Genomic DNA, 23,817 nt, shown 5'->3' with positions numbered 1-23,817 from the left:
AGATTTGCATGAAAACCCTCATCCATCCGCGGGCTGAATCGCTCTCACAGTCCCTCTGTCTCACTCGCCGTAATTCTCACTGTCTTTCGCACAAACGCAGAAATTCACACTGACGAGCACGAAGAAACTTTTTTTTCTTTTTTTCTTTTTTGTCCTCGGAAAGTTGCACTTAACTCCCGACGATCTTTGCTTGAGCTTCGTCTCTCATTTAAGGCAGACATTTAAATCCCTTTTACGCGTGTGCAAGTGTGGTAGAAGGCTATCAGATCAGATGGGCATTTTATGTGTCGCATGGTCGCTAATGCAAGCTGCCCCTCTGTCTCCTCTCTCCTCCTGACATGTTAAAACTATGCAATCAGAAAAAAACCCTGTTATTTTTGACCATTGTCTTTACCTAAGACATTGTGTTTGTCCATGTGTACGCACACTGTCATCACATGCTACGCCCTCCTGTCATGGCACCAGGCCGACATCCATCCTCGTCTCGTTTGGAGAACCACGCCGATTCAGCCTTTATTTTGAATTCTTTTTCTTTTTTTTCTTTTTTTTTTTTCTTCTGATGATGTCTTTTTGGTGCAGGTGTTGCCATGGTTACCAAGACACTCTGAATGTCGGGGCCGGGGGGGGGGGGGGGGTTTGCAGAATTTTGATAGACACACATACCAGTGCCACCACCACCACGTCCGATCCGTACATGGACTGTTGTTGTGAACACAGCAGACAGTGGAGAGACAGCTCTGGGTTTTTTTGCGATGCGACGCGTGCGTTTTGATGTATCCTCACTGAAAAGGTAACGTTTTGAAGCAACACACACACGCACTTGAGCTAAACAGCGCTAGCTTTGTCGTCACACGTTTATCTCCTCTAGCCTTGATTTTGTTCCAATTTGCCAGTTCGTAGCCCCTGCTGAAAGCAATATTGCCCATCTCCGCTGCCTGAAAAAAGTTTCCCCTTGTGTCATTAGCAGTAGGTTGCCAAAGTGATTGAAGTCACACCACACTGGTTATCTTCCCAAAGGCATTTGTCACATTTCTTGAGGCTGACTTCACTTCATATCTGATCAGATTCATAGCATCTGCGAATCCGTGCCACAGGTACATGACAAACATTTCTTCAGCGTACGTGTGTGTGTGTGTGTGTGTAAACGGATAACCACTAATGTATAAGTTTGGCCTTCTTCAAGTAAATATAATTCTCTGCTGTCACTTCCTGGATATGTAAATATATATAAATCAGTTGTGTTGTGACAGCAGATAAACAGAGAGGCACATTAGGGGCGACCAGGCAGAAAATTGCCAGAGTCGGAGAAACACTTGAGAAGGCCATGAACAGAAATGTGTATAAACACAAACAATGAGAGACACAAACACCAGGACAAACAAACACGGAGACAAACAAATTTGCTCTGCTCCAATGAATCCCAGCATCGGGCCGGTAGAGCCGACTGGGCCGATGCTGGGCCCGGGGGTTGGTTCAAATGACTTCATTCAGATTCAAGGAAATAGGAGAAATAAGACAGTGTAAAAAACAAACAAAAAAACAACAACAGAAAAAGTGATGGAGAAACGGGTTTGTTTGCATTTATTTTCTACAAGCTTGCCCGCTTATTCATTTATTGATTGCAGCTTGCTCGCTTGTTAATTAAGTCGTTCATTCATTTTGCATGGGGCTGCTTTTTGCTCAGGATATTTCATGTCCCACGAATGAATTAATGCAGCGCATGATTGACAGCAGAGGCACAAAATGGCTGCCAAGTAGCAGCCCCAGATGGGAGCTTTGACAGAAAGTGACTTTTTTTTTTTTTTTTGTATGTGTGTAAAACGCTACAACTCCATGTAACAACAGTTCCATCACTTGTCACCACCTGAGCTTCTGGTTATTGATGATATCCTAATATTGCTATCAGATTGTGTCGAAAGTATCACAATTATGAGAAGTGCACATACTGATGCTGATAATAAGTGAATTACGTGGAATTACACAAATGATTAGCAGTTATAACAAAAGAGATCTTGTAATTACTGCTCTACAAGGTCTTTCTTTTGTTACAAGCTAATCATTTCAAGAGTCTCATTTGCTAATTTGGACTTGCGGGTGGCACAGACGTCTTAAACTCATACAGTAAATCTTTTATAACAGTGTAGGCAGAGCATAAGGCTGCAGCCCCCCCCCCTCATTCAGACTACTGAGTTTGCACAGTAGCGGTGCCGATGCGAAGGGTTCTGGCAAACACAACTCTAATTTCTACAATATGGTATAAAGTTAGGGGAAGATTGCAGTTATGGAAAACAAACTACTCGGGTATGGTTAGGGTTGGGGTTATTTGATAAAAAGGCCAGCTTTCAGTATTGGCACTGCATCGCTTTGTTACTGTTGCAAAAGAAAAAAAAAAATATCGAGGTGTTCGATAGCGTCGATGATGGATTTATTCATGTTTTAGGAAAGTGTAGCTTCTAATGGGTGGTATTTATTTGGGTCTGATGTTTCCATCAAGACACTTCCTGAGTGAAGTCATCTGAATCTGTCAAAAGAAGTGCTCATTATGAGCCAGCGCTTGCTCTGCATCAGCCGTTCCGAAACAGTTTATTTAACTATCGAGGCACTGACCTTTTCAGTGTGTGTGGAACTGCAACTCACCAGCTCTGACTCTTCTTCCTTTCTTTCTTTCTTTCTTTCTTTCTTTCTTCCTCTTTTCAGCCCTCCCCCCTTCCATCCCCTTTGCCCCATTCATCCCCCGTCTCTTGTTCCTTCCCTCCCTTCCACTCTCTCCCTCTTTCTAGAAGCCTGACCTCCTTACACACTGAAACACAGTAGGTCCGTGATGCATTTGCTGCTGCAAAGGGGATTGAACGGGTGGCTTTGTAGCCTAGCCCTCATTGATAATCATTAGCAGGCTCCAGATGAACAGAAGGTGAATATAGAATATGTGGATCAGCGTTAGCCTTCGTGCTGCTAATTAGAGGATGAATCACCATGATGGGTGAGTCGGTTAGATGTTCATATGTGTCTGTCAAGTCCCCTCGCTGCTGCAGGAAACACAAATGGAGGCACGCGGGAATGCATGTTTGCATGTGCACACGCAGCGTAGGCCGCAAGCCAAACCTTTCTACACATGGACTCCCGTATGTCACTGCTCAAAGCAAGCCCTGCACCTCAACCCGCCATCTCCACACGGGTCTCCCTTTTTGATCTCTAATCCAACAAGCCCTTTCCTCTTGTTCACCCACTCCCTCATTCCTTCAACATGTCAATTAGCCGGGGCCAGACACCCTCTCTTTTTGTCTCTCAGCTAAGGGTGTCAAAGTTACAGCTGTCTCTCCATTGTTGCTGGTTGCTGGAGCTCAGGCTGGTGCGCAGCTCCGAGTCGCCCAGCTCGGAGGCTCTGGGGCTGGCACAGAGCAAGCTTCCCTTCTCCCTCTGGGTCTCTCTGGCAGGGGGGGAGCTGCCTGCCACTGATAGACTCAGCTGTCTATGTGTGTGTGTGTGTGTGTGTGTGTGTGTGCCGTGTGTGTTAATTATTCAAAGTGTATTAAAGCTTAAAGATGCATCTCCAGATGCCTCTCTGATCCTCGTCGTGTTTAATGGAGAGAGACAGATGAGATGAGAAGCGAAAGGTGGAGTATCCACAATAAAACATAAGGGGAGGAGTGTGGCAGTGGCCTAGTTGTTAGAGAAGAAGCAAGCTTGCTCAAACAACCGGGGGCCTCATTTATGAAACTATGTGCACGCTGCACATAAAAAAGAAATGTAAAATGCCCTCTGCACCTTCCACCAAGCAGGTTTTCCTTTAACACATTTTAGTCAGCCTGTAAGTTTGTGCACAAGTCTCACATCCGGCCCCTTCAGTTCCACAGTTAACAATACATGGTTAATTAAATGCACGTTACTATACTACCTCCGATAATGCCTCTGAAAGTGATAAGAGTGAAAAGAGTGGGGTTTCTTTCAGCTGAACATACAATCGGCTTCTCTTCCCTGCCTGAAGGACATTTACACCAGGCGGTGTAAGACTAAGGCTAGGTGAATCGTTAAGGATCGCAACCACCCAGATAACAGCCTTTTGTCCCTGCTGTGGTCGGGAAGAAGGTACTGGATACACCAGACCAGCACTGAGAGGCTCCAGAAGAGATTCCACCCTCAGAATTACTATTATTGCACAATTGTAGGAGCTGGCGGACATACATTTCACTATAAATTTACTCACTATGATTCAATTTGACAAATAAACTTGAACTTGACAGTCGCGTTAGAATATCCCCAAAGCTTAAGTTTAATAAACCCAATATGAAATGGAAGAGGTATCACAGGACCATGGCTTGATGTGTTATTAACTGTTTTTTTTTTTTGTCTCCAGAGGAAGGTCAGAGGTCACGATAAGATGCCCCTAATTAGGTTTGTGTCAGGGAGCTCATTTTAATTATCTCATTACGGTGGAAAGACGGCCGATTTGGCTGTGCTCAAGACCAATTTGTCAACACGTTTAGCGAAATTGGAGGATTTGAAAATGAAGACGGGGAAGATATGACACAGGAGGAATGAGACAGACAAAGAAAGAAAGAAAGGAAGAAGGGGAGGATCAAGGATAAGAGAAAGACATCAGAGTTGGAGGGAGCGACGCCACTGAACAGGAGGAGAGGAAGGAGTGAGCAAGCTGGTGTAAGAAGGAGAAGGATGGAGGAGTGGGAGGAGATGCAAGAGATGTTTAACTATTCAAGAGATGAAAGGATACTTGAGGGTCGTGACACCACCTGTGCCTCATGTCTCCTTAGCAACTACTCAATAATTCCATGTCATTTAGTTAATGCTATCTGCCCTACTTCCTTCTGTGCTGGACGCTCAGCTGCTGAAAGTCATGTGATTGCGTCGCATGTTTGTCTTTAAGATTACCGATACACGACTTAAGCTTGGTCTGCAGAGCACAAATAGGAAATATTAAATTGTCGCTGATGATTAAGTCACGGGGGGGGGGGGGGGACTCTAAGCCACTCTTCATTCAACATTGTTCATTGCCTTATTCTTGGCTTGCATTCAAGGCTTCTCTCATTGCTACACACACACATAACGTGTAATAAACTGTTCCCGATGAATGTATGAGAATATGAAGTGAGAACAGTGTATGATGACTTGTCTCACTGATGTGTTTTCAATCCACATGGCACTTTACCGTGTTGTTTCTCCTCTGACCCCACTTCTCCCTCACGCGAAAGGCTTAATAAACCCCCATTCCGCTGTCGCTCTGTAGGCGCACGAGTAATCATATGTGGGGAAATTAGTTTTGAAAGGGTTTTGATGAAGCTCACGGTCTCACTGGGTGCATTTAATGGCCATCAAACTGTTGAATGGTGCAATGGAGGAGGAGGGACAGGGGGATTAACCCGGGGTATCAGTGCTCCTCAGTCCATTGTTCTATGCTAACAGGCTACATCAACCATATCCAATATATATATATATATAAGGACTAGATTATGCGCTGGTCCTTTTGTGGATTTGTGCTGATACTGGTGTCAACATGATACCTGATACCCTATACTTTAAAAAAAAAAAAGACCCTGCCAAGAACTTTGCCAAAGTGAAATAGTAAAGAATTGGCAAAGTGGTCACCTAAATCTGGAAATATCTGATCAAAGGATATGGAAAGAATACCTGACAGAGCAAAGTTTTTGGTACACAACGTTATGGACACATTTCAGTCTATATTCAATAAGCACTGAGGTTCAATATCTCGCCCTGGGGTTGTATTTGTTTCACCTTTGACGGATCGAACAAACAGGAGCAAACCTACTTTATAGGCTGTTAGAAGGAAAACCTCGGAACACATCCTTGGTCTTGGAATGGTAATCATACCCAAGGGCGTTCAAATGCAACCAGTTCAAAGCATAATCACTGTGACTGTAGCATTGCCTATGTAAGTCAGGTAACATTGAATCTGACAGGTCCAAGGATAGAGGCTGTCGTAATGCTGTACACGCTGTAAAGTTTGAGTGTGTGATTTTGGGCTATGTGAATAAAACTGACTTAACTGGCCCAGACTGAGTCAGTTTAGAGTGCCTGACATGAATATTGGGGATGACTATTCTTGTCCGCTAGATGTAAGCCTGTTTTGTTCCATCAATCTTTATTCAAGTGCAAAAAGTGCACGGCACCAGCAGCCATTTCCTGTATAACCTATGTTGTTCCATTTTCTACAGTATGACTTTGTTATCGATGAAGTTGAGTAGCAGCGTAAAGATGTGAAGTAAAAGGTAATAAGTTGCTTTTGATGAGGGTATAACAACCACGTTTTCTCACAGTCTTCAACAGTAGGTAACTGTTATGAAATTTTTTGATGACTTCTGATTAAGCTGTAATGACGTTAAGGCATTGTTTATCTTCATACATCTGTGTCAGAATCTCAGCTCATAACTGTGAACTCTCTCCGTGTTTTATCTTCACCACATCGTGTGTCTCGCTCCATATCCCCCATAGTAAAGCACTGTGAAGAGTGGGTGGACACTCCAAAAGGCTTCTAACGCAGTTCAAAGTCTCTTTTATTGAACAGAAAGGTTCCTATTCCGGTGCGATGGGGTGTCTGCCCTCCTTCCACCTGAGACTACGACTGAGGAACTCGGGTCATTTGAGCAAAATAGATGAAACGTTTTCCCGTTGAAATGAAGCACATGGGGATTAGTCACAAATCTAGAATAAAAGATGAAACAGGTCTCGCAAAGAGAAGCCATTGCTTTCAAAAGTTTTTTGGCCCCAGTGAATTTGCATACTAGATACTGCAATATCTTTTGTTGTGAAGTTGGCTGTGTTTTGTATTGTTTAAACTTTTGTGACCTAGGACCTTTGGGACCAAGAAACTCATTCTCTTGTCCCAAGTTAATGGAGGAAAAACCCAAATACATGAAGGCAGACGACTGGGGAAGTCAGCACATTTATCATGGGCTTTGGTACTGACCTTGAAAGGTTGGCTGATACTTAGGTGGGTCACAGAAAGATCTTATTATTCACTGGGTCATAGTCTAAAATGGGTTGCGAGTCTGTTTTTGGTTGGTTCCCACATGACAAGGAGCACTGTGTCATTTTCCGCTCCCAAGAAGAAACAAAATTCATCAAATTCGGATCCTGCGGGCTGAAAAAAAAAAGAAAAGAACACAGGACTGTTTTTAGTTAGGCCATCCCGAACAGCCTCTCGCTATCTGTCATGTATCTACTGTGTCACCCTCAGAAATACACACAAACAGATCGTGTATTTTTAGACCCTTCTATTGATCCGCTAGCTTATCAGCTACATCCTCCTCTTTGACCGTCCAGACCTGATAGCATCCAGAGAGACACACAATCACACTTGGTCATCAGAGATACCACACAGGGCAATGGTATTCTAATGGAGACAGGTGTGATAAAGAGCTCTGTGGAGTCAATGGAGTCGGGTCATTTCCCAGTAGGCGCAGTATCTTTTCAGTAGATTGATCGTTTACTACAAAGTTGAACTTTTGGACAAATGCCGTCATGGCTCAAATGTTATTTTTTTTCATTTAAATTTTTTAAGGTGTCATACTACATACAGATCATGGTCCTGGAGGCCGTCTCCCTGGAAACCCCGGACATTCCAGTCACTCAAGAGGTTTATACAGTTCATTACAGGGAGAATGTTGAAAATACGAAGTGACCAGATGGCAGGCAATCTTGTCAGCGAAATTCACAATGTAGGTGTACAGCAACAAAAAAAAAAAAAAAAAACCCAAATTACCCTGACGTTGTTTTTGGATGCATCAGGCAGCTGTTTTCAGCAAAAAAAAAAGCTATAAAAAGCCACTTTACAATACCTGCTCAGCCCCAAAACAAACACATTATAACGAAACAGTGAACGTCTCATCCAGTTCGTGAAAGCATTTGCTAAAGACTTGTCCCTGGTATGCAACTTCTGAGAAGAGGACCCTCCAGTGCTTTTGCTTTGTTCGGAATAACAGAGCAAGGACAGAAGTTTTGAATTAATGTTTGAACGAATGAAAGAGCACCACCTATCAGATTGGCAAGTGATGTCTGGGAGGACAAAGTAGGAACACTACTGCACATGCTACATGTACGTACTAAACCAGTCTGCAAGATTGTACACAATCCACGCAGCAAACATTACTATTCTGCGGAAGCGAGGGTATTGTAGCATAACCCTACTGTTGTGCTGATGGGTCGCGGTTTATGTCTGGCCTCCCTTTGACCTGCCTGTTCTCGGGCTTTTACACGAAGAGGTCTACAGCGTTTAGCACAGCGGCCGCCAGGGAATGTGTCTTCTTGTATAACGTGCGCTCTGGGTGTGGCAGAAACAGCTGGATGCCGTGACACATAGGCTGACAAAGCTCTCTCTCCGTTTTGTTCGGCGTTTTATCGTTTCCTACGGGGTCGCAAGAGACAGACAACGGAGGTGAAGAAAAAGTTGTCAATGAAGAGTGACGGAGAAGGAAAGGTGCGTCGGAATAGGAGAGAGTGTTCAAGGAGATCTGTACAGATACAGCCTCATGACCTGTCTGCGTGTTGATTAAATGGAGAGATCGATTGGGATTACTAGCATGACCCATTGCATGTTATTGCGGTATTCTCTGGTGTGTGTGTGTGTGTGTGTGTGTGTATGTGTGTTATGAATTATCTAAGGGTGTAACTATATTAGTGTCTAAATCGGAGACATCGCTCAACAGATGACTCTTCCTCTTCCTCTCCTGGGAGATGTGGTCATCATATCAGGTCCTTTTCTTTCTGTCTATGTGTGTGTGTGTGTGTGTGTGTGTGTGTGTGTGTTTAACAGTGCTGGTCGATGGGGTCTCGCCCCCTCCTTTCTGAAATGGTTCATTGGACTGTAACGCTAATTCGCGGGGACCCTCTACACTGTGGTGACCCCTCCTGACGCACACACACACACACACACATGGACAAACACAAAGCGACTCCCTCATCCATCATACTCTGAGGTTGTCAGCGCCTCAGTGAGGTGGCCTCATGGGTGACGGCCGGTAGCCAATCGGGGCTCCCGCCTCATCTCTGACATCAACGTAGATGTAATGACTCCATCCTGATGGAAAGTAATTAGAAGCGAGGGGAAGAAAGTAAATAGATCAAATGATGACTCTGGGTGTGTCGGAGCTAGATATAAATGAAGTAAATGTCATGGTTTTTTTTCTGTCTTCCATCACTAACATGTATAAACTATTGTTTTTCTTTCACAAACAGTGTTACCGAAGCACCGGGATAATTAAACTTCATGAATATTACACCCCCGCCTCCACACACAAGTGTAATGCGTGTTTCTCGTTCTCTCACCCTGTCTCACCTGCCTTCTGTTTGTTTTGATGAAGAGGGAAAGTGAGAGGAGAAGCGAATATGAAAATGCAGTAGAGCGTCCCAGCCAGCGGGATTTCATGGCTCTTTGCATCACCCCAGTTAAACAAACAGCAGAGCAGGTAGAAGCCAGTGGGTGGGAGGGAGGACCAAATGATGAACACGGCCTGTGATACAGGCTGGTCCACCTAAGTCTTTGTGCCCAAAGTGCTCAACCGCCGTGGACCCTGCACGGACAACACCTGGACCCGTGATCTGATGCGTCATTCCTGTTCTCAATTGCAGCTGTGCTTTTTTCCTGCTGTGACACGTCGAAGTGTCAAGCTGTGAAAAAGGGTTCCTGACGCGGGTGGGACAGAAATGCCAGATCGTCACGCTTAAGAGTGTGCATGTGCCGGCCTTTCTAGGATTGCCATTCCTCCTGTGTCAAAACTATCGAACTACATAGTCAAACATCATATATATATATTTATAGCGCTCGTTGGGAATATATCAATCGGCTCCCAAAAAAAGTAGCCTAGGGGCTCTGCGCGAGGTACAGTGTGTAGATGCCCGCAGATGCTGGATGCAGCTGAAAGAGACCTAATAGTTTTTTTACATGGGTAGGATGGAAGACTCATTTTTTTTTTTTTTTTCTGAAGGCTTACCTCCCCACCTTTGATCACAGTGTCTGTGTATTTGGCCCCAAGGCTACTGTAAAACATTCCACAGGCCTAAGACTGCACTAGCTTACTGCACAGCGCCAGAGGGCAAGATTTAGCTTTTGATGTGTGTGTGTGTGTGTGTGTGTGTGTGTGTGTGAGGATAAATGTGTGTGTGTGTATATTATGCGCACTTTGGGTATATCTATCTACATAAAATCGTTTGTGTTTGTTTGTCTGCATTGCCCGTCTGGGAAATAGTTTGGAGATATATATATATATATATATATATATAAGAGCGGTGTGTATGACTCCCATGTTGCAGCGCACAACACCCCTGCCTCGCTCTGCTGGGAACCTGACCTCCTCGACTCACATCCCCCACTTTAATAAGCACAGCGTATGGCTCCCGAGACCTCGCCTCCTCATCTCCTCCCCTCCTTCCCTCTCACTTAACCTTTCCTCAGCCTATAGTTTTTCTTCGCTCATCCTCTGCATCACTGTTCATCCCTGACTCACACTGCAGTAAATGCGTACCTCAACACGGCAATTGCGTGGATGTGTGCCGCTGGTTGCAGTGGGAAGTTTCCAGTGGCCATACTTTGGGAAGCACCCAAGTATGGAGCCAGTTGTTTCTGGAAAAAGAGGATGCCGCTCAGTTAACTCTTAAAGGTTGAAAAACAAGGCGACAGGGAGGGAGAGGGGGAGAGAGAGAGAGAGAGAGAGAGAGGAAAGATGCAGAGAACGTAAAAAAAAAAAAAAGATCAAGTGAGTGAGAGGAAGAAAGAAAAGAGTGAAAGCGAGGGGATTAGAGGAATCCCCCCAGGTAAAGAGATTGTTGTCTCATTGTGTGAAACTGCTCCGCTATCTGATGCAGACTCAGCTCTGACACCTGTCACCACTCCTAATGAAACAGCCCCCACCATCCCCTGCTCCCAAATCTTTTGTTCACGCCCTCCTTCCTTTGTGTGTGTGTGTGTGTGTGTGTGCTATCCTCTCTTTTCCCTTCATGTGTTTGCGTACTTTGTACTGTATATGTAGGCCCGACAGTGTGTGTGTGTGTGTGTGTGTGTGTGCGTTTTATCATGTTCCTTAGAGGAATGTGCAAGTGTATGTGTGTGTGTGTGTTGTTGGTGAATCAATGGGGGACCAGAATGTGCAGCAGAGAGGATCACAGATGTGAAGTGGTCTGTGTGTGTGTGTGTGTGTGTGTGTGTGTGTGTGGGTTGGTGGGTTGGTGGGTTGGTGGGTGGGTGGGTGTGTGGCAGCCAGACAGGATGTCCATGCCACAATTGGAGCAGATGCTTGAGCCCAGTCCTTCCAACATTAACAATGACTGCTACTTCAGACTAGCTGCTCCTCCATCTACTCGGAATATCTTGTCACAAACACACACACACACACACACACACACACACATACACACACACACACACACACACACACACACACACACACACACACACTTTTTCCCCCCTTTCCTTCTTCTTTAGTCCTGTTTTCCATTTTATTAGAGGCTAGAAGCAGTTCATTAGCGGTCCGTCGCCATCTGTGAATACTTTAAACTTTGACTGTCAGCCTCACTAATTGACAATCTGCTTCACTGGGCTCACTGGCATTGATTTGATCTCCTCTCTGCCTCTCTTTCCTCATTCCTGCCCTCTTCCTCCTCCTCCTCCTCTCCTACTGCTACACCACGCCACGTTCATATCATGTTAGACTCTCTGTAAATATGAGCTGCCGACTGGAAAAACCTGTTCGTTCCCAGCCTCCTACTGATGATTACAAGTAGGAGCTGTGACATTACTCAACTGTGGTCATAAAGTAAAATTATTGTTGGTGAAATGATCAGTTACAATTATATTAGTAAAGTCTAATTAAAAAAAAAAAACGGCAATTTGCTGTATTTAATTTATTTGATAGTTTTAAAGCTACTTTGATATTTTCTCTTTTGTTTTGCCACTTGGGGGCAGCAGAACAAATTGGAACATCACAACATGGACATAATACCATCTAATTACCATCTAGTTATATGAGGTCGAAAACTAAAACAATTCGCTAAAAGAAGCTTTAAGCTCTGCTCAGCCTGTCGTATGACTATTCGGTGTGGTTTTGCCGCTACTAGTGACCCCTTTTTACATTACACAAAATTTGATCCATTGTTAATAGCAAAAACATTGATTATCGCAGCTTTAAGGGAACTTATTGATAACAATAACGTGATGATTTTCAGATTTTCGTGGATAGAAGCATCAACTCTTGATGAAATGACTTTCCCCTCATATCTTATTTTCTATATCATAAAGTTCCCGCTTGTTTTTGACTATTTTATCTCCTGTTCTGTCTCTGCCCGGGTTACATGCCACCTCTGTGTCCTTTTTGAATTGCAAATATATTGAATTATAGATGAAAAACACAATTAAAAATGCTCCCTCTCCGCCCTTCACCTTCCCATACGGCATCAATGCTACCTAGCTGTGGGTGTGTGCTGTACTGTCGTGAAGGGAGCAGAGGTGCCATTATGTCCATACCCCCCCCCCCCACCCCCCCACCTCGCATCCTCTCTGCCATTCCCAGGCCAATCTACAAGTCATTACAGATGCTCCATTAGACAGTACCTCTGCACAGTGCAAACTCATATAGAGATTACTCTGCAGAGTACGAGGCTGCTGGCGTGGTCTGGCTTTAGGTATTCATTCCTGATTAAATAGAATGCAGTTCCCACTGATTTATCATTGCAGATATAAACGTTTGCTATCTTAATAGGAAAATTATAGTTTGCTTAATGGCGCTTAAAGTGGAATACGACTTAATTTATAAATCCTAGTTAGGTATGTGTATGGCCTTTATGATTGTTTACCGCGTCTCCGGATGAATACCAAACACACATTAGTGGTTGTTCAGTGGTAATTACAGCCTTTATGATATTGCAAAGGCTCTTTTTATCCACTTACACTGCAGACAATGTCTTCACAAGTCACAGCATTGCAGTCAGACTTAGTGTAAATTAGAATTTTCCACATACAATAACTTAAGCGTCTTGGAACAGTGAATAAAAAGGCTAATTGCTCCTATATCATCAACAGAAAGACACTCTTGAAATTAGCCATTTGTGCTATCAATGAAATTTCAGCGAACCACTTTTTTAATTGCGTTGTTTCAGGCAAAAAAATAACGTTTTAAAACTTGATCCTCTTTCGAATGGAGGTGGCAAACGGCTGTTATACTTTTTAGCACATGATGTAAATGCAACGTACTGATAGAAAATATGTTACAGGGGTAAATACTGTGGCGATCTGTGCCACACATGACCGTGTTGAAATTAAACCTCTTGTATTGAACCACTTAGAAAACACAGTTTGAAATACAAAGCAGTTCTCAAGCACGAGCAGTGGCATGGATTCCTGCTGACAGCTGAATATTGCCTTTTGATTTACTTAGGGCTGAAAAAAAAAAACACTTTCAGAGCATTCAGTTATTTTCCTTCAATTAATATGGCGCAAAGCTACTGTTGTAGCCACATTTTTATTGACTGAAGAGCGGCTAAATTGAAGCGCTGACCCCTCAGTCGTCTCCTTCGCTAATCCGTTGGACTGTGGCTGTTTTACAGTCCAGCATGGTAGAATTAACACTGTCTGTGTTCCTCAGAGACGCCGCCTCAGGCTCTCATTTTTGTCCACACAGAAATAATTAGAATATCCTTTGGTGTATTCATTCAGAACAAAAACATACCTAATATCCATAACAGCCTCATTAATACTGGGAAGGGTTTGATTCCAAAATGGCATGCGCTGGTTTTGTCAAGTAACCGCGACATCCGATATTAAGTGGCTCATAAATAGGACAAGAGTTGATCTTCAAGAGTGCTGATAATGTGTAAGTGTAAGTTTTCAGGCTGCCTAGTTCTTCAAACACGTTCCGTCATGAGAACAAAGGATGCTGGGATGCATCTGGAATTATGTGGCTATGTGGTTGGATGCTCTTCGGAGGAGGAAGAAAGGGAAGAGGTGCCATTTCTTACCTACAAGTTCTACTTGTCAGTTAGAAGGAATAGCCTGTATTTTGGAGTGTATTGTAAGTTTTCTTTCAGTTGAGAAGATACAGAGTCTCTCCAGCACCATGTACAGAACATTGTCTACACTCAGATCTGCATTCCAGTGAGATTTTCTCTTTTCTTTTCCAGTCACATTTCAATTTCTGTATTCTTATTTTTCCCATCTCCAGGAGTGTCCTCAGATCCTGCCTTCCACCCAGATCTATATCCCTGCCGGAGTCATGAGACCGATCACCCTGCTGGCCCAGAACCTGCCCCAGCCGCAGTCTGGACAAAGGAACTACGAGTGTATCTTCTACATCCAGGGCAACACGCATAGCGTACCGGCCCTGAGGTTCAACAGCACCAGCATACAGTGTCAGAAGACCACGGTAAGACTGAAAAGCACACGAGTACGTACTCATTATTACATTAAATTACAGAGGTGAAATCCCCTGTGAGTTTACGTGCTACAGTCTCAGCCAATCCTTATCAGCTATCTCACTGCTCCGACCAACCCCAGCTGTCAAATCTGTCAGTGGGAGTTTCACTCAGGACAGCCATACTGGTTTAACCGTTACTAGGCTTCACAGCTGGTTAGCTGCAGTTTGAGACTTAAAGTGGACCGATTATGCTTTTCCTTATTTTCTGTTCTATACATAATGTTACAATTTGGATGTTGAAGTTTCAAATAATGAAGCTCAGGCTGCTGCTGCCAAGTTTTTTTCTACTTTCGCTTTACTGAGCCACAAGCCGATTAAACCACAGTCTTCTTGGTAAATGCATATACGTTCTCGCACAAACGGTCTACTTGAGTGGTATTATATTTAATGTACTCCAGCATACAAATAACCAACGGTGCAGGAAGACACTGTACAGTCGCTTGGCGACATCAGAAGAACTTTGCTAGCTGCGTTACAACTTCAGTCGGTATTGTAACACATGACACGTAGAACATTTTTTATTTTCCACACCAGCTGTTGTTGGGCTTCTTGGGAGGAGGGGGGGGGGGGGGGGTGGGGGGCTTAAAGCGACAGGAGCTAAACCAGCTTGTTTCAGACAGAGGGTGAACTGAGTGGCTGCATAAAGGGCCACTATAAGATAAATAAGGGTTTTTTTTTTGAACTGTGAATAATGCAGAGCTACTCTAGTGGAGTCCCAGAATGGAGGTATAGAGCTGGAAACGAGCATAATAGGTCCCCTTTTGCGGCCATCGCCGTCGCAAAGTCGGTCTGTCTTCATTTCCACCCTTCGTTCCCGCCTCTTAGCCCTCAGTCAAACTGTCACCGCTAATAGGGGGCGACCATTGCAGCAATGTTAATTTCCCCAGCTCCAATCAGGGCACGAAGCTGAGGGGAGGCATTTTAATGACACCAATAATGACTTACTTAACAAGACACATGATTAACATGTGAGCCGCACACCGCAGCACTTGCTCGCGGTGATAGGACCAATAGCGGATCGTTGCGGTCACAAGGCAGCAGGAGCCGGTGTGTGGCTTTGGCAGCTCCACCAGCCACCTTTTCTTCAGCCTGTCACACACTTGTCTGGGTCATTTAGCCTGCCGCCGCTCAACCGCTGGGTTCGAAAAAACACATCGCTGATTTGTGGCCACTTGCTGTTTTTTGAACTCTACCCAGTCACCCACTTTCCCCCTACAGAGGGAAAGAATGCGATCCTGGAAGTCGCTCTGCCTCTGATGTCGGATTGGTGACACCAAAAGTAATCCTGGGGCGCGTTATTGAAGTTGATTTCCAGATCGTAATGATGGCTCCTACAGTTCTTTTGTGTTTTGGAAAGGTAATTTGTGCATATTTAGTCGCTTGTGTCTCTGTAATTGCTTCATGCAAGCGAGTGTTCTTTTAGATTTGACTTTCTGGGCTGTTATTACAGGCTTTTGTCAGATTTGTCCTCTGTGACCTGACTACTTGAAAGCCTACTGAATGGAGAGTGAGCTGCAAAAACAGTAATTGCTGTACATCAAGTTGGAATATTTGAATAAATTGTTCAAAGTCAGACGTGCAACTCTTTACTATTGAATTACTCCGTATACCTTCGACATGGTGATACCCTTCCCAAGAAGTCAGTTTCCAGTTTGTATGTATTTTTGTTGTGTTGTGCGTTGCATTTTAAGTGGGTTCTGAAAGCCTCCCACACCGCCAAAACACCAGCACTTACTCCAGGAAATAGCAGTGTGCAGTTTGCATCCCCGGTGTTTGATACACTCACATACATTCATTACTACACCAGTACTACTGCTGAGAGAGTTGCTGATGCTAGATGACAGAGACCTTCCTCAGCAAATCTCCAATTCACTGGCAAACTGAATGGATGCACACACACACACACACACACACACACACACACACACACATTCATTTCTTAGTGCACTTGTAGTGTTTTGTAAAATTCCAATGTTCTTTCTGCAGGAGGAAAAAATAGTAAATATACCGGCCTCAACTTTGCAGCTGTTTATGAAGCCAGACATAGGGGGCTCAACTGTATTTTGTGTCCACATGAGCAGATCCATGTGGTGTTGTGAGTGAGTAAGCCTCCTTCTCTCCACACCCACCCCCCCCCCCCCCCCACACACACACACACACCCCACCCCCCGCCTCGCTCCTCGTCAGGTGGGGGACTGTGATAGGATCCAATTAAGGGAGCTGTAGATAAAATGATGATGAATTGCAGTGGTGTGATGGACACAAACACACACACACACACACACACACACACACACACACAGACACACCATACACAAGCCTGGCAAACCACTAAAATGGAAAAGAAGAAAGCAAAAAGACAAAGGAATAGAGAGGAGGTGAGGGAGTTAGGAACAGACAATGACAATGTGTAGTGTGGAAAGTGGAAAGAGAGGATGAGAAGAATAAAGAAAGACATAGGGGAGGAAAGACAGACTAATCTCAGCAAGCAAATTAGCGGAAATAAACAAATGAGGGAGAAACAGATGGAGAGAGAACGTATGTGGAATTTGAAATGTGTGCATGTTTGAAAAAGTGACGCTGAAAGGGCTGCAAAGCTGTACACCCGTGCAATGTTGGTTTTTCAGATACATCTCTTCAAGTTGTACAGTACTACTATTCGTCAAGATGCCTTTGAGCAAGGCACCGCGCCAGTGCTTCTAAGTGATGGGGACATCACAGCTAAATAGTACGTGAGCTGATTTAGGTTTCCCCGTTGCAGGCGTTTTCTCCCACAATATGAGCGGCTATTAGCGCGCTCGTGAAACTACGCTTGAGTTGTGTGGTCGTGGGCAAACTGAATTTGAAATCTATTAATTGCACGTTATTGTTGCAGCTTGATTTGAAACGCCATTACCTCCGCAACTTTGATCAAAATGAATGCTGACTTGACTTCCCTGTGATGGATTACACGAATCAAGCAAGGTTTAAGTCCGCCGTGCGAATTTGGTGCCGTACAGAAAAGGGGCACTCCACCGATTTTACACGTTTTACACAAGCTGAATACTACTCAGCCTGTTGTGTAATGTCTGTGGCTCTTGGAGGGGGGGGGCTTTCCAAACACTGATGTCATCAGGGCTTGGGCTTAACGCCTACAAATTTTTTAACAGAAAGCCTGCATTGCACAAAACTGGAGGGTGTGGAGTATGAGAGACATTTAGGGTGTTTAGGGGGCATCTAACGTGAGTAAAAATATGTGTGTAAATAGGAAGAATTGTTAATACAGAGACTCGAAACGCGCGAAAGATCCATCTGTGACTTGAGAAGCTGTATGCTTGCCTCCATTGTATTTTCAGTATTCACAGTGGGGAAGTGTGTGTGTGTATGTATCGCAGCTGGCTGTGACTGGGACAGTGTAGTGTAATAAATCACAGAGAAAATTAGCCAGCGGTAGATGTACACTCATCCATTCAATCTTACCGTCTCTTTGTGCATTATTTAGCCCCTCGCCAAACACTGAAACATTGAACTTGCATACTCAAATACACCAGGGACCCCGAGTATGCATGGATGCACACTGGGATGTTCACAGGAAAACACACGCTGGCGCACACACACACACACACACACACACACATACACAGATAGATGCATGCAAGCTGCGTGGATACCTACTGGTTTCTTCATGGGGACAGCGCACACGCATGCACACACGTCCTCCCCCAGGGGGTTTGGAAGCCCAACGTGAAGCAGACATATGGAGATTCTCTACATGATCCTCTTCCTAATCATGTGGAGCAGACGGAGACTGTAGCATCAGCAACAACCAGCAACCTGCTTTACATGATTTATTACACTGACACACAGGCTATCAAACGCTGTGTGTGTGTGTGTGTGCGTGTATGAACTTCCCACTGCAAGTCAACGCACCTGGCACTGTTCTGAGCAGCATAGTGTATTTTAGGAGGATGGCTGTGTGTGTGTTTGCCTGTTCACAGTCCAAGAATTTTGTCTAGACTTTCTCTAGTCTGGTCTTATATACCCCCCGCTTTGCACCTTGGTGCTCTGCCAAATACATTTTGTGGCAAAGCTAGTCAGACAGCATTGTTCTTCCAGTCCTTGAGGAGTGACATTTTTAAGCTCAGTTCAGACAGAGTGCAAGGTGAATTTTCAGAGGCAGCGTGACTGAGCGGCACACTGGGCTCTGGGCTCAGTCAGAGCCGGAGCTGCCACACACACACACACACACACACACACACACACACACACAGAGACGCACACAATCGGTGCGTTCATTTCCTTAGCTAGCTAACGTCCAGTCGATGCATTGGCTGTTTCGGGCAAATCGACGCGGCCCGTCGGTCGAATTCACACGAATGACTGGAGCGGATGGTCGGGCATACGAAGCACAGGGCTTTGACACCGGAGACCAGGGGCTTATGGTCTGCTGTTCGGTATAGGCCACTAGAAGAAGCCAGACAAAGTCTTCCAATGAAGCAACTGCGCACCACACAGACCAGGGAGTCTGTCAAAGAAGAGAGTCTACTGGTTGGGAGACTCGCAAATGTGGAGCTGAGGTGGAAATGGAGCAGAACTTTCTCTGCTGTAGTAAGTCCAGAAGGTTGATGCGAGGAGACAGCTGGCCGTGTCCCCTATGCTGAGCTCTGCAATATAATGCGCGGTGCAATAGAGCTGCTATGCCTTCATCTGACAGACCTGCATTCATAGTGCATGAATCCGGGCTGAACACAAGGCTGGATTCACTGACTTGGCCCAAAAGCACTTTCAATGATGATGATGATGGGTTTTTGGGAGAGCTTTTCCTCGTCCAAATGGAGGTTTAAGGACAGAGGGCGTCGTATGCTGTACAGACGAGGCAAATTTGTGATTTGTGATATTGGACTGCATGAATCAAATTGACTTGATGGCCCAGATACGTGACATGGAGTGATGGCGCGAGAATCAGCCGTGTCCGAAAGGTTAGAACCCTTGCCTCTGTAACTGCGAGTGGTTTCCACACACTTGGAGAAACATGCTCACGGGCTGTTGGAGCTGGAGTAGGAGAGAGCGTACCGGGGGTTATGCCTTTTAATGATGGGCAGAATCATCACCAATCATCCACGTGGGAGTCCGGTTGCGCGCTGCCTGTGCGCCAGGCTCGGTTGGAGCACAATGTTGGAAGGCGGAGGATGATAATGGAAACGGAGGAAGAAAATGCGACTCGCCTTGAAGCAGCTTCCTGAGAAGCATTGCAGCATGTTCCCGTGCCCCCACGTAACTCAGCACACGGAGGACGTAGAACGCTGATTACCTTGACTGTCAAACGAGCAAGAAAGGGAAGGGGTCTTGCTAGCCAGTGTTGCAGCCTGAACGTTGGATTAGTTGGATTCAATTCAATTTCAATTCAATTCAATTCAGCTTTATTTATACAGCGCCAAATCACAACAAAAGTCATCTCATGACACTTTACAAAATAGAGCAGGTCTAGGCCGACTCTTTACGATGTTATTACAGAGACCCAGCAGTTCCCACCATGAGCAAGCACTGGATAAAAGCGCTATATAAATGTAAGAGTTGACGTATTTGTTGCGGATGTAGCTGTGAAAGAGAGAGCGATAGAACAACAGCGAAGCGCTTAAAACAAAAGTTGTGTCTGGTGAAGTGTGAAGAATAATTCTTGACATTTTGTTTCATTGTTTTTATTCATTTATGGATGATCTGTATCTGTTTAGTGTTTAGTGCAAAAACAAAAAAATAATCATAGAAACATACAGTATATGCAAAATTGTTTTAATACAACCCCACTGAACTGAAATGAACTGAACGGAAATAGGGAGCTTGTGTGTTTGTGTGTGTGCTAGCAGCGCATTTTGAACACACGCTCAGGTATCCTTCAACATGACTAATTACATGAGGGTGACCTGCACATGGACGCGCATACATATGCACACCTCTCAGTTTTTCTACCTGCCCCCCCCCCCCCCCCCCCGCTCACCAGCCAGCTGCTCTGTTTTGTTAACATCGGCAGTTTTCAGCAGTCCCTCAGACACTCAAGCACGTACACACACACACACACACACACACACACACACACACACCAGCCATATCTATTCATACAATCCACGGAGACATGCAATCCATGGAGACAATTCATGTAGAGAGAGAATAAACGAGTGCAGGAGCAGATAACGAATGAACCTGAGCCAGGCTGGCGTGTTACTGTAATGGGGCCAGGAACGGCTTTGTGCTCACCTTGTAGTTTTACACCTCCTCCCCTCCCTCTGCCTTTTTTTTCTTCTCTTGTCACACACCCCCCCCCCCCACACACACACACACACACACTCTCATTGCCCCTCCTCGTCCCTGTACCTCTCTTCATCCTAATCTCCTCCTTGTTTAAGCTCTTCTTCCCTCTGCTGTCCTCTTTTACTCTTCTATGTCCCATTTGCTCCTCTCTCGCCCTTTCTCTATCCCCTGTTCTTCTTTGCCTCTTGTTGTCATCCCTCACCAGCTCTCACTGCCTCTCCTCTTTTCCCTCTTTGCCCTCCGTTGCTGTCCTCCTCTCCCTTCTAATCTCCCTTCCTAATTCCAATCCTCTCACGTTCCCCTTATCTGCTCTGTAGCCGTCCTCCACCAGCATCCACCCAACTTTCGTCTACCATATCCTCTTCTTTTTCTCCCGACCCTTCCCTCCACCTTCTCCTCTCCTCTCCTCTCTCTTCCCTAGGGGGGGCCTACGCTATGAGTTGGCTCAGGTAGATTAATTACATGCAGTGACATGGAGGAGCTGGCCAGAGGGCTCAGTAATGAGTCTGATTACTCATCTCCAGCAGCTCCAGGCACTCAGGGGAGGGAAGTCAGGACGGCGGGCCAGCAGAGAGGCCGCTCAGGAGGGGGAGAGCGACTTTTACCTACAGGGCTCCACCAATGCAGGAGTTTTAAACAGCACTGGTGCCACCACTTTTAGATCAAAGCTATACCGAGAGTCAGTGACATGCCGATAGTCAATAGCTGTTCAATTCAATAAGTAAAGAAAAAAAAAGTACCCATGAGAAAATATTTTAACCAGAGGCCCTGGGTTTCTTGAGGTCAAAGCCATACCGGACCACATATATGTTCAAAGCTGTAATCAATTATTCAAACAAGCTGTAGCAGCAGGACGAAAATCCCAACATCTAATTACCAGTAGACTAGAGGAATGCCTAGTATGGAAGAAACCCTACATTGAGGCCAAAGAGGTTACCCAGAGTGGGATGGCTGAGAGACAAAACAACATAGTTGCAAATGCAGGAAGTGTGGAAAAGGCATGGATAATAAATCACAAAAAAAACCAAAAAAAAAACAGTTTCTCATTAAGCCAAGAGTTTTACGAAAGCAGGAGGATTTAAGGTGAAATCCAATTGCTTTCAGCCCCGTGAGTCAAAGCAACAGTGAGGTGACGCTGGAATGGATATCTGAAATGATTTTCTTTGGTCAGACATGTGGCGTTTTCTTAGGAAGTCCATGTTCATTAGCTGTACGGTTCGATTACAACCCACCGCACGTCGGCTTCTGTCCTGTGATAGTCATCGCTCGGTATTCAAACGCAGATCGTTTAAAAACGCTGCGATCTCTCTTAGAGTGGAGTAATAACTGGTGACTGGTGAGGCCAGTGTGACAAATGATTGAAACGTCAGCTCAGCTGAACGCTCTCGATGTGGCTTCATTACTTTTTCAGATAACGTTTCAGCCACGTTAGCGACATGGCTCCACCACTTTGGTACACGTTGAAATATCTCGACAATTATGGGATGGGTCGCACATGGCATTCGTGGCCACTCCTTTCTCATTCTGCTGCTTCTCCTCTCCTGAATCCGTCTCCTTCCTTCTTTCTTTCTTTCTTTCTTTTCAGTTTTGATTCGGCCCTGCAACTTGGCTTTTTAGCCCAAAGTGTCCCCCAGGAACGGTGTCGCGGTGTCACAGTGTGGTTTGTGTTGGCGTTTTAAACCGTGTGACAGCATGAATAAAGCATGATGTGGCGGGCAGCGGGGTGGGCAGAGGCTGACAAGAGAACAAGCTCATCCAGTGTTTTCGGTGACGGCAGACAAGTCGAAAAAACCCTTTAAGTTTCGCGGGGGGGGGGGGGGGGGGGCCCGTGCCGCCGAGAGAGGAGCAGTGCTTTGTGGGCGTGAGTGTGTGGGTCCTGTGGTTTCACTGGCACTGGAAGCCGCCATGCACAGGCCTTTAAGCAGTGGGACATAATAGCGATGCTAATAAAGTCAACAGCCTACCTCTTGTGTGATGGATCAGGGTCACATTGATCTCGTGGGAGGGGAATAAGACCAATCAGCCTTTCCTTTGTGGCAGAAGAGTGTTTCGGTTGAATCCCTCTGCTCGGGAGCTGCTGACCTCCCAGAATCCTGTGGTTGGACTGGCTTTGTGTTCCTCTCAGTTTCCTAACTGTCTCAATAGAGATCCAGACTTCCCACAATCCTTCTCCTGTGGTCGCTTACAATGTCTCATTTAGGCTTTTCGTTTTCTTCCATTTGTATTTATTTCATCTCCTTCTCCTGGAGGCTTTAAGTTGACCTGAAACCGTTACTGTTCTGGAAGAACTCTGTTCTTCTTTTTGCTTTGATAAAGGTTTACATGCGCAGTATATCAGTAGTATCAGCAGCCCGACCCTTTTACTCTATTAGCGCCACACTTTACTGACTCAATGTTTGCAAATCGGTGTTACAGCCTCACAAAAGAACCAATAACGGTTAATGCCACCGGGGGGGTCTTGATGGCGGCGGCATCCCCAGTTCCATTCTAGCCGCAACGTCCATTTGATGCGTGTCGAGCCCCTCTCTCCCCATTTTACGGACTTACGTACGGTTGGCGCGCTGCCCTTCAGGACGGGCCTGGATGAGTAAACCAGATGATGTCAAAGTATCTACGAATCTCTGCCATTAAGAATTATTATTCGTACAAACAAGATGCCCACCAGAGCGCTGAAAAACAAACCCTCCCAAGTAATTTGCTCATACCGAATGTGTCTGCAAAACATTCCCTACCAACGTATTTCATTTGCTTTCCCTATCCGCTGCTGGCAATTAAAGCATGATTAATGGGTTTCATGGTTGTGTTGAGGCCACTCAAAGCATTCGGTTAATGTTAGGGAAAGATTATGCTCCTGGTAAAATATTAAAAAAAGTCTGAGAGAGGGCATGGAGGCTTCTTTGATATTTGACCAAAACCATAATATGAGATAATTGTCATACGTATGCATGTGAGTTTCTGACAATGTCATCCTGCATCTCCAGATCGGAAAATTCTCATACATGCTTTCCCATTTACTTCATTACAGAATTGGAAAAAAAAAAAAAAAAAAAAGCCAAATAATACAAGCAGTTATGCTTATGGCAAAGCAAATGAATGTATT

The 23,817-nt window shown here is 45.0% G+C and overlaps 1 protein-coding gene across 1 annotated transcript in view; it reads left to right on the top strand.

Annotated features, from left to right (window-relative positions):
• The window catches only part of LOC139288422 (plexin-A1-like), a 111,478-nt gene that overhangs the window by 21,223 nt on the left and 66,438 nt on the right, over positions 1 to 23,817 (top strand). Inside the window, exon 8 of the mRNA XM_070909721.1 lies at positions 14,181 to 14,381. Coding sequence (XP_070765822.1) covers positions 14,181 to 14,381 — 201 coding nt within the window. The remainder of the gene's footprint in view (positions 1 to 14,180; positions 14,382 to 23,817) is intronic.

The sequence above is a fragment of the Enoplosus armatus genome, chromosome 8 (genome assembly GCF_043641665.1).
Source record: "Enoplosus armatus isolate fEnoArm2 chromosome 8, fEnoArm2.hap1, whole genome shotgun sequence".
Classification (NCBI taxonomy): domain Eukaryota; kingdom Metazoa; phylum Chordata; class Actinopteri; order Centrarchiformes; family Enoplosidae; genus Enoplosus; species Enoplosus armatus.
This window is presented reverse-complemented; position numbering and strand designations above follow the sequence as displayed.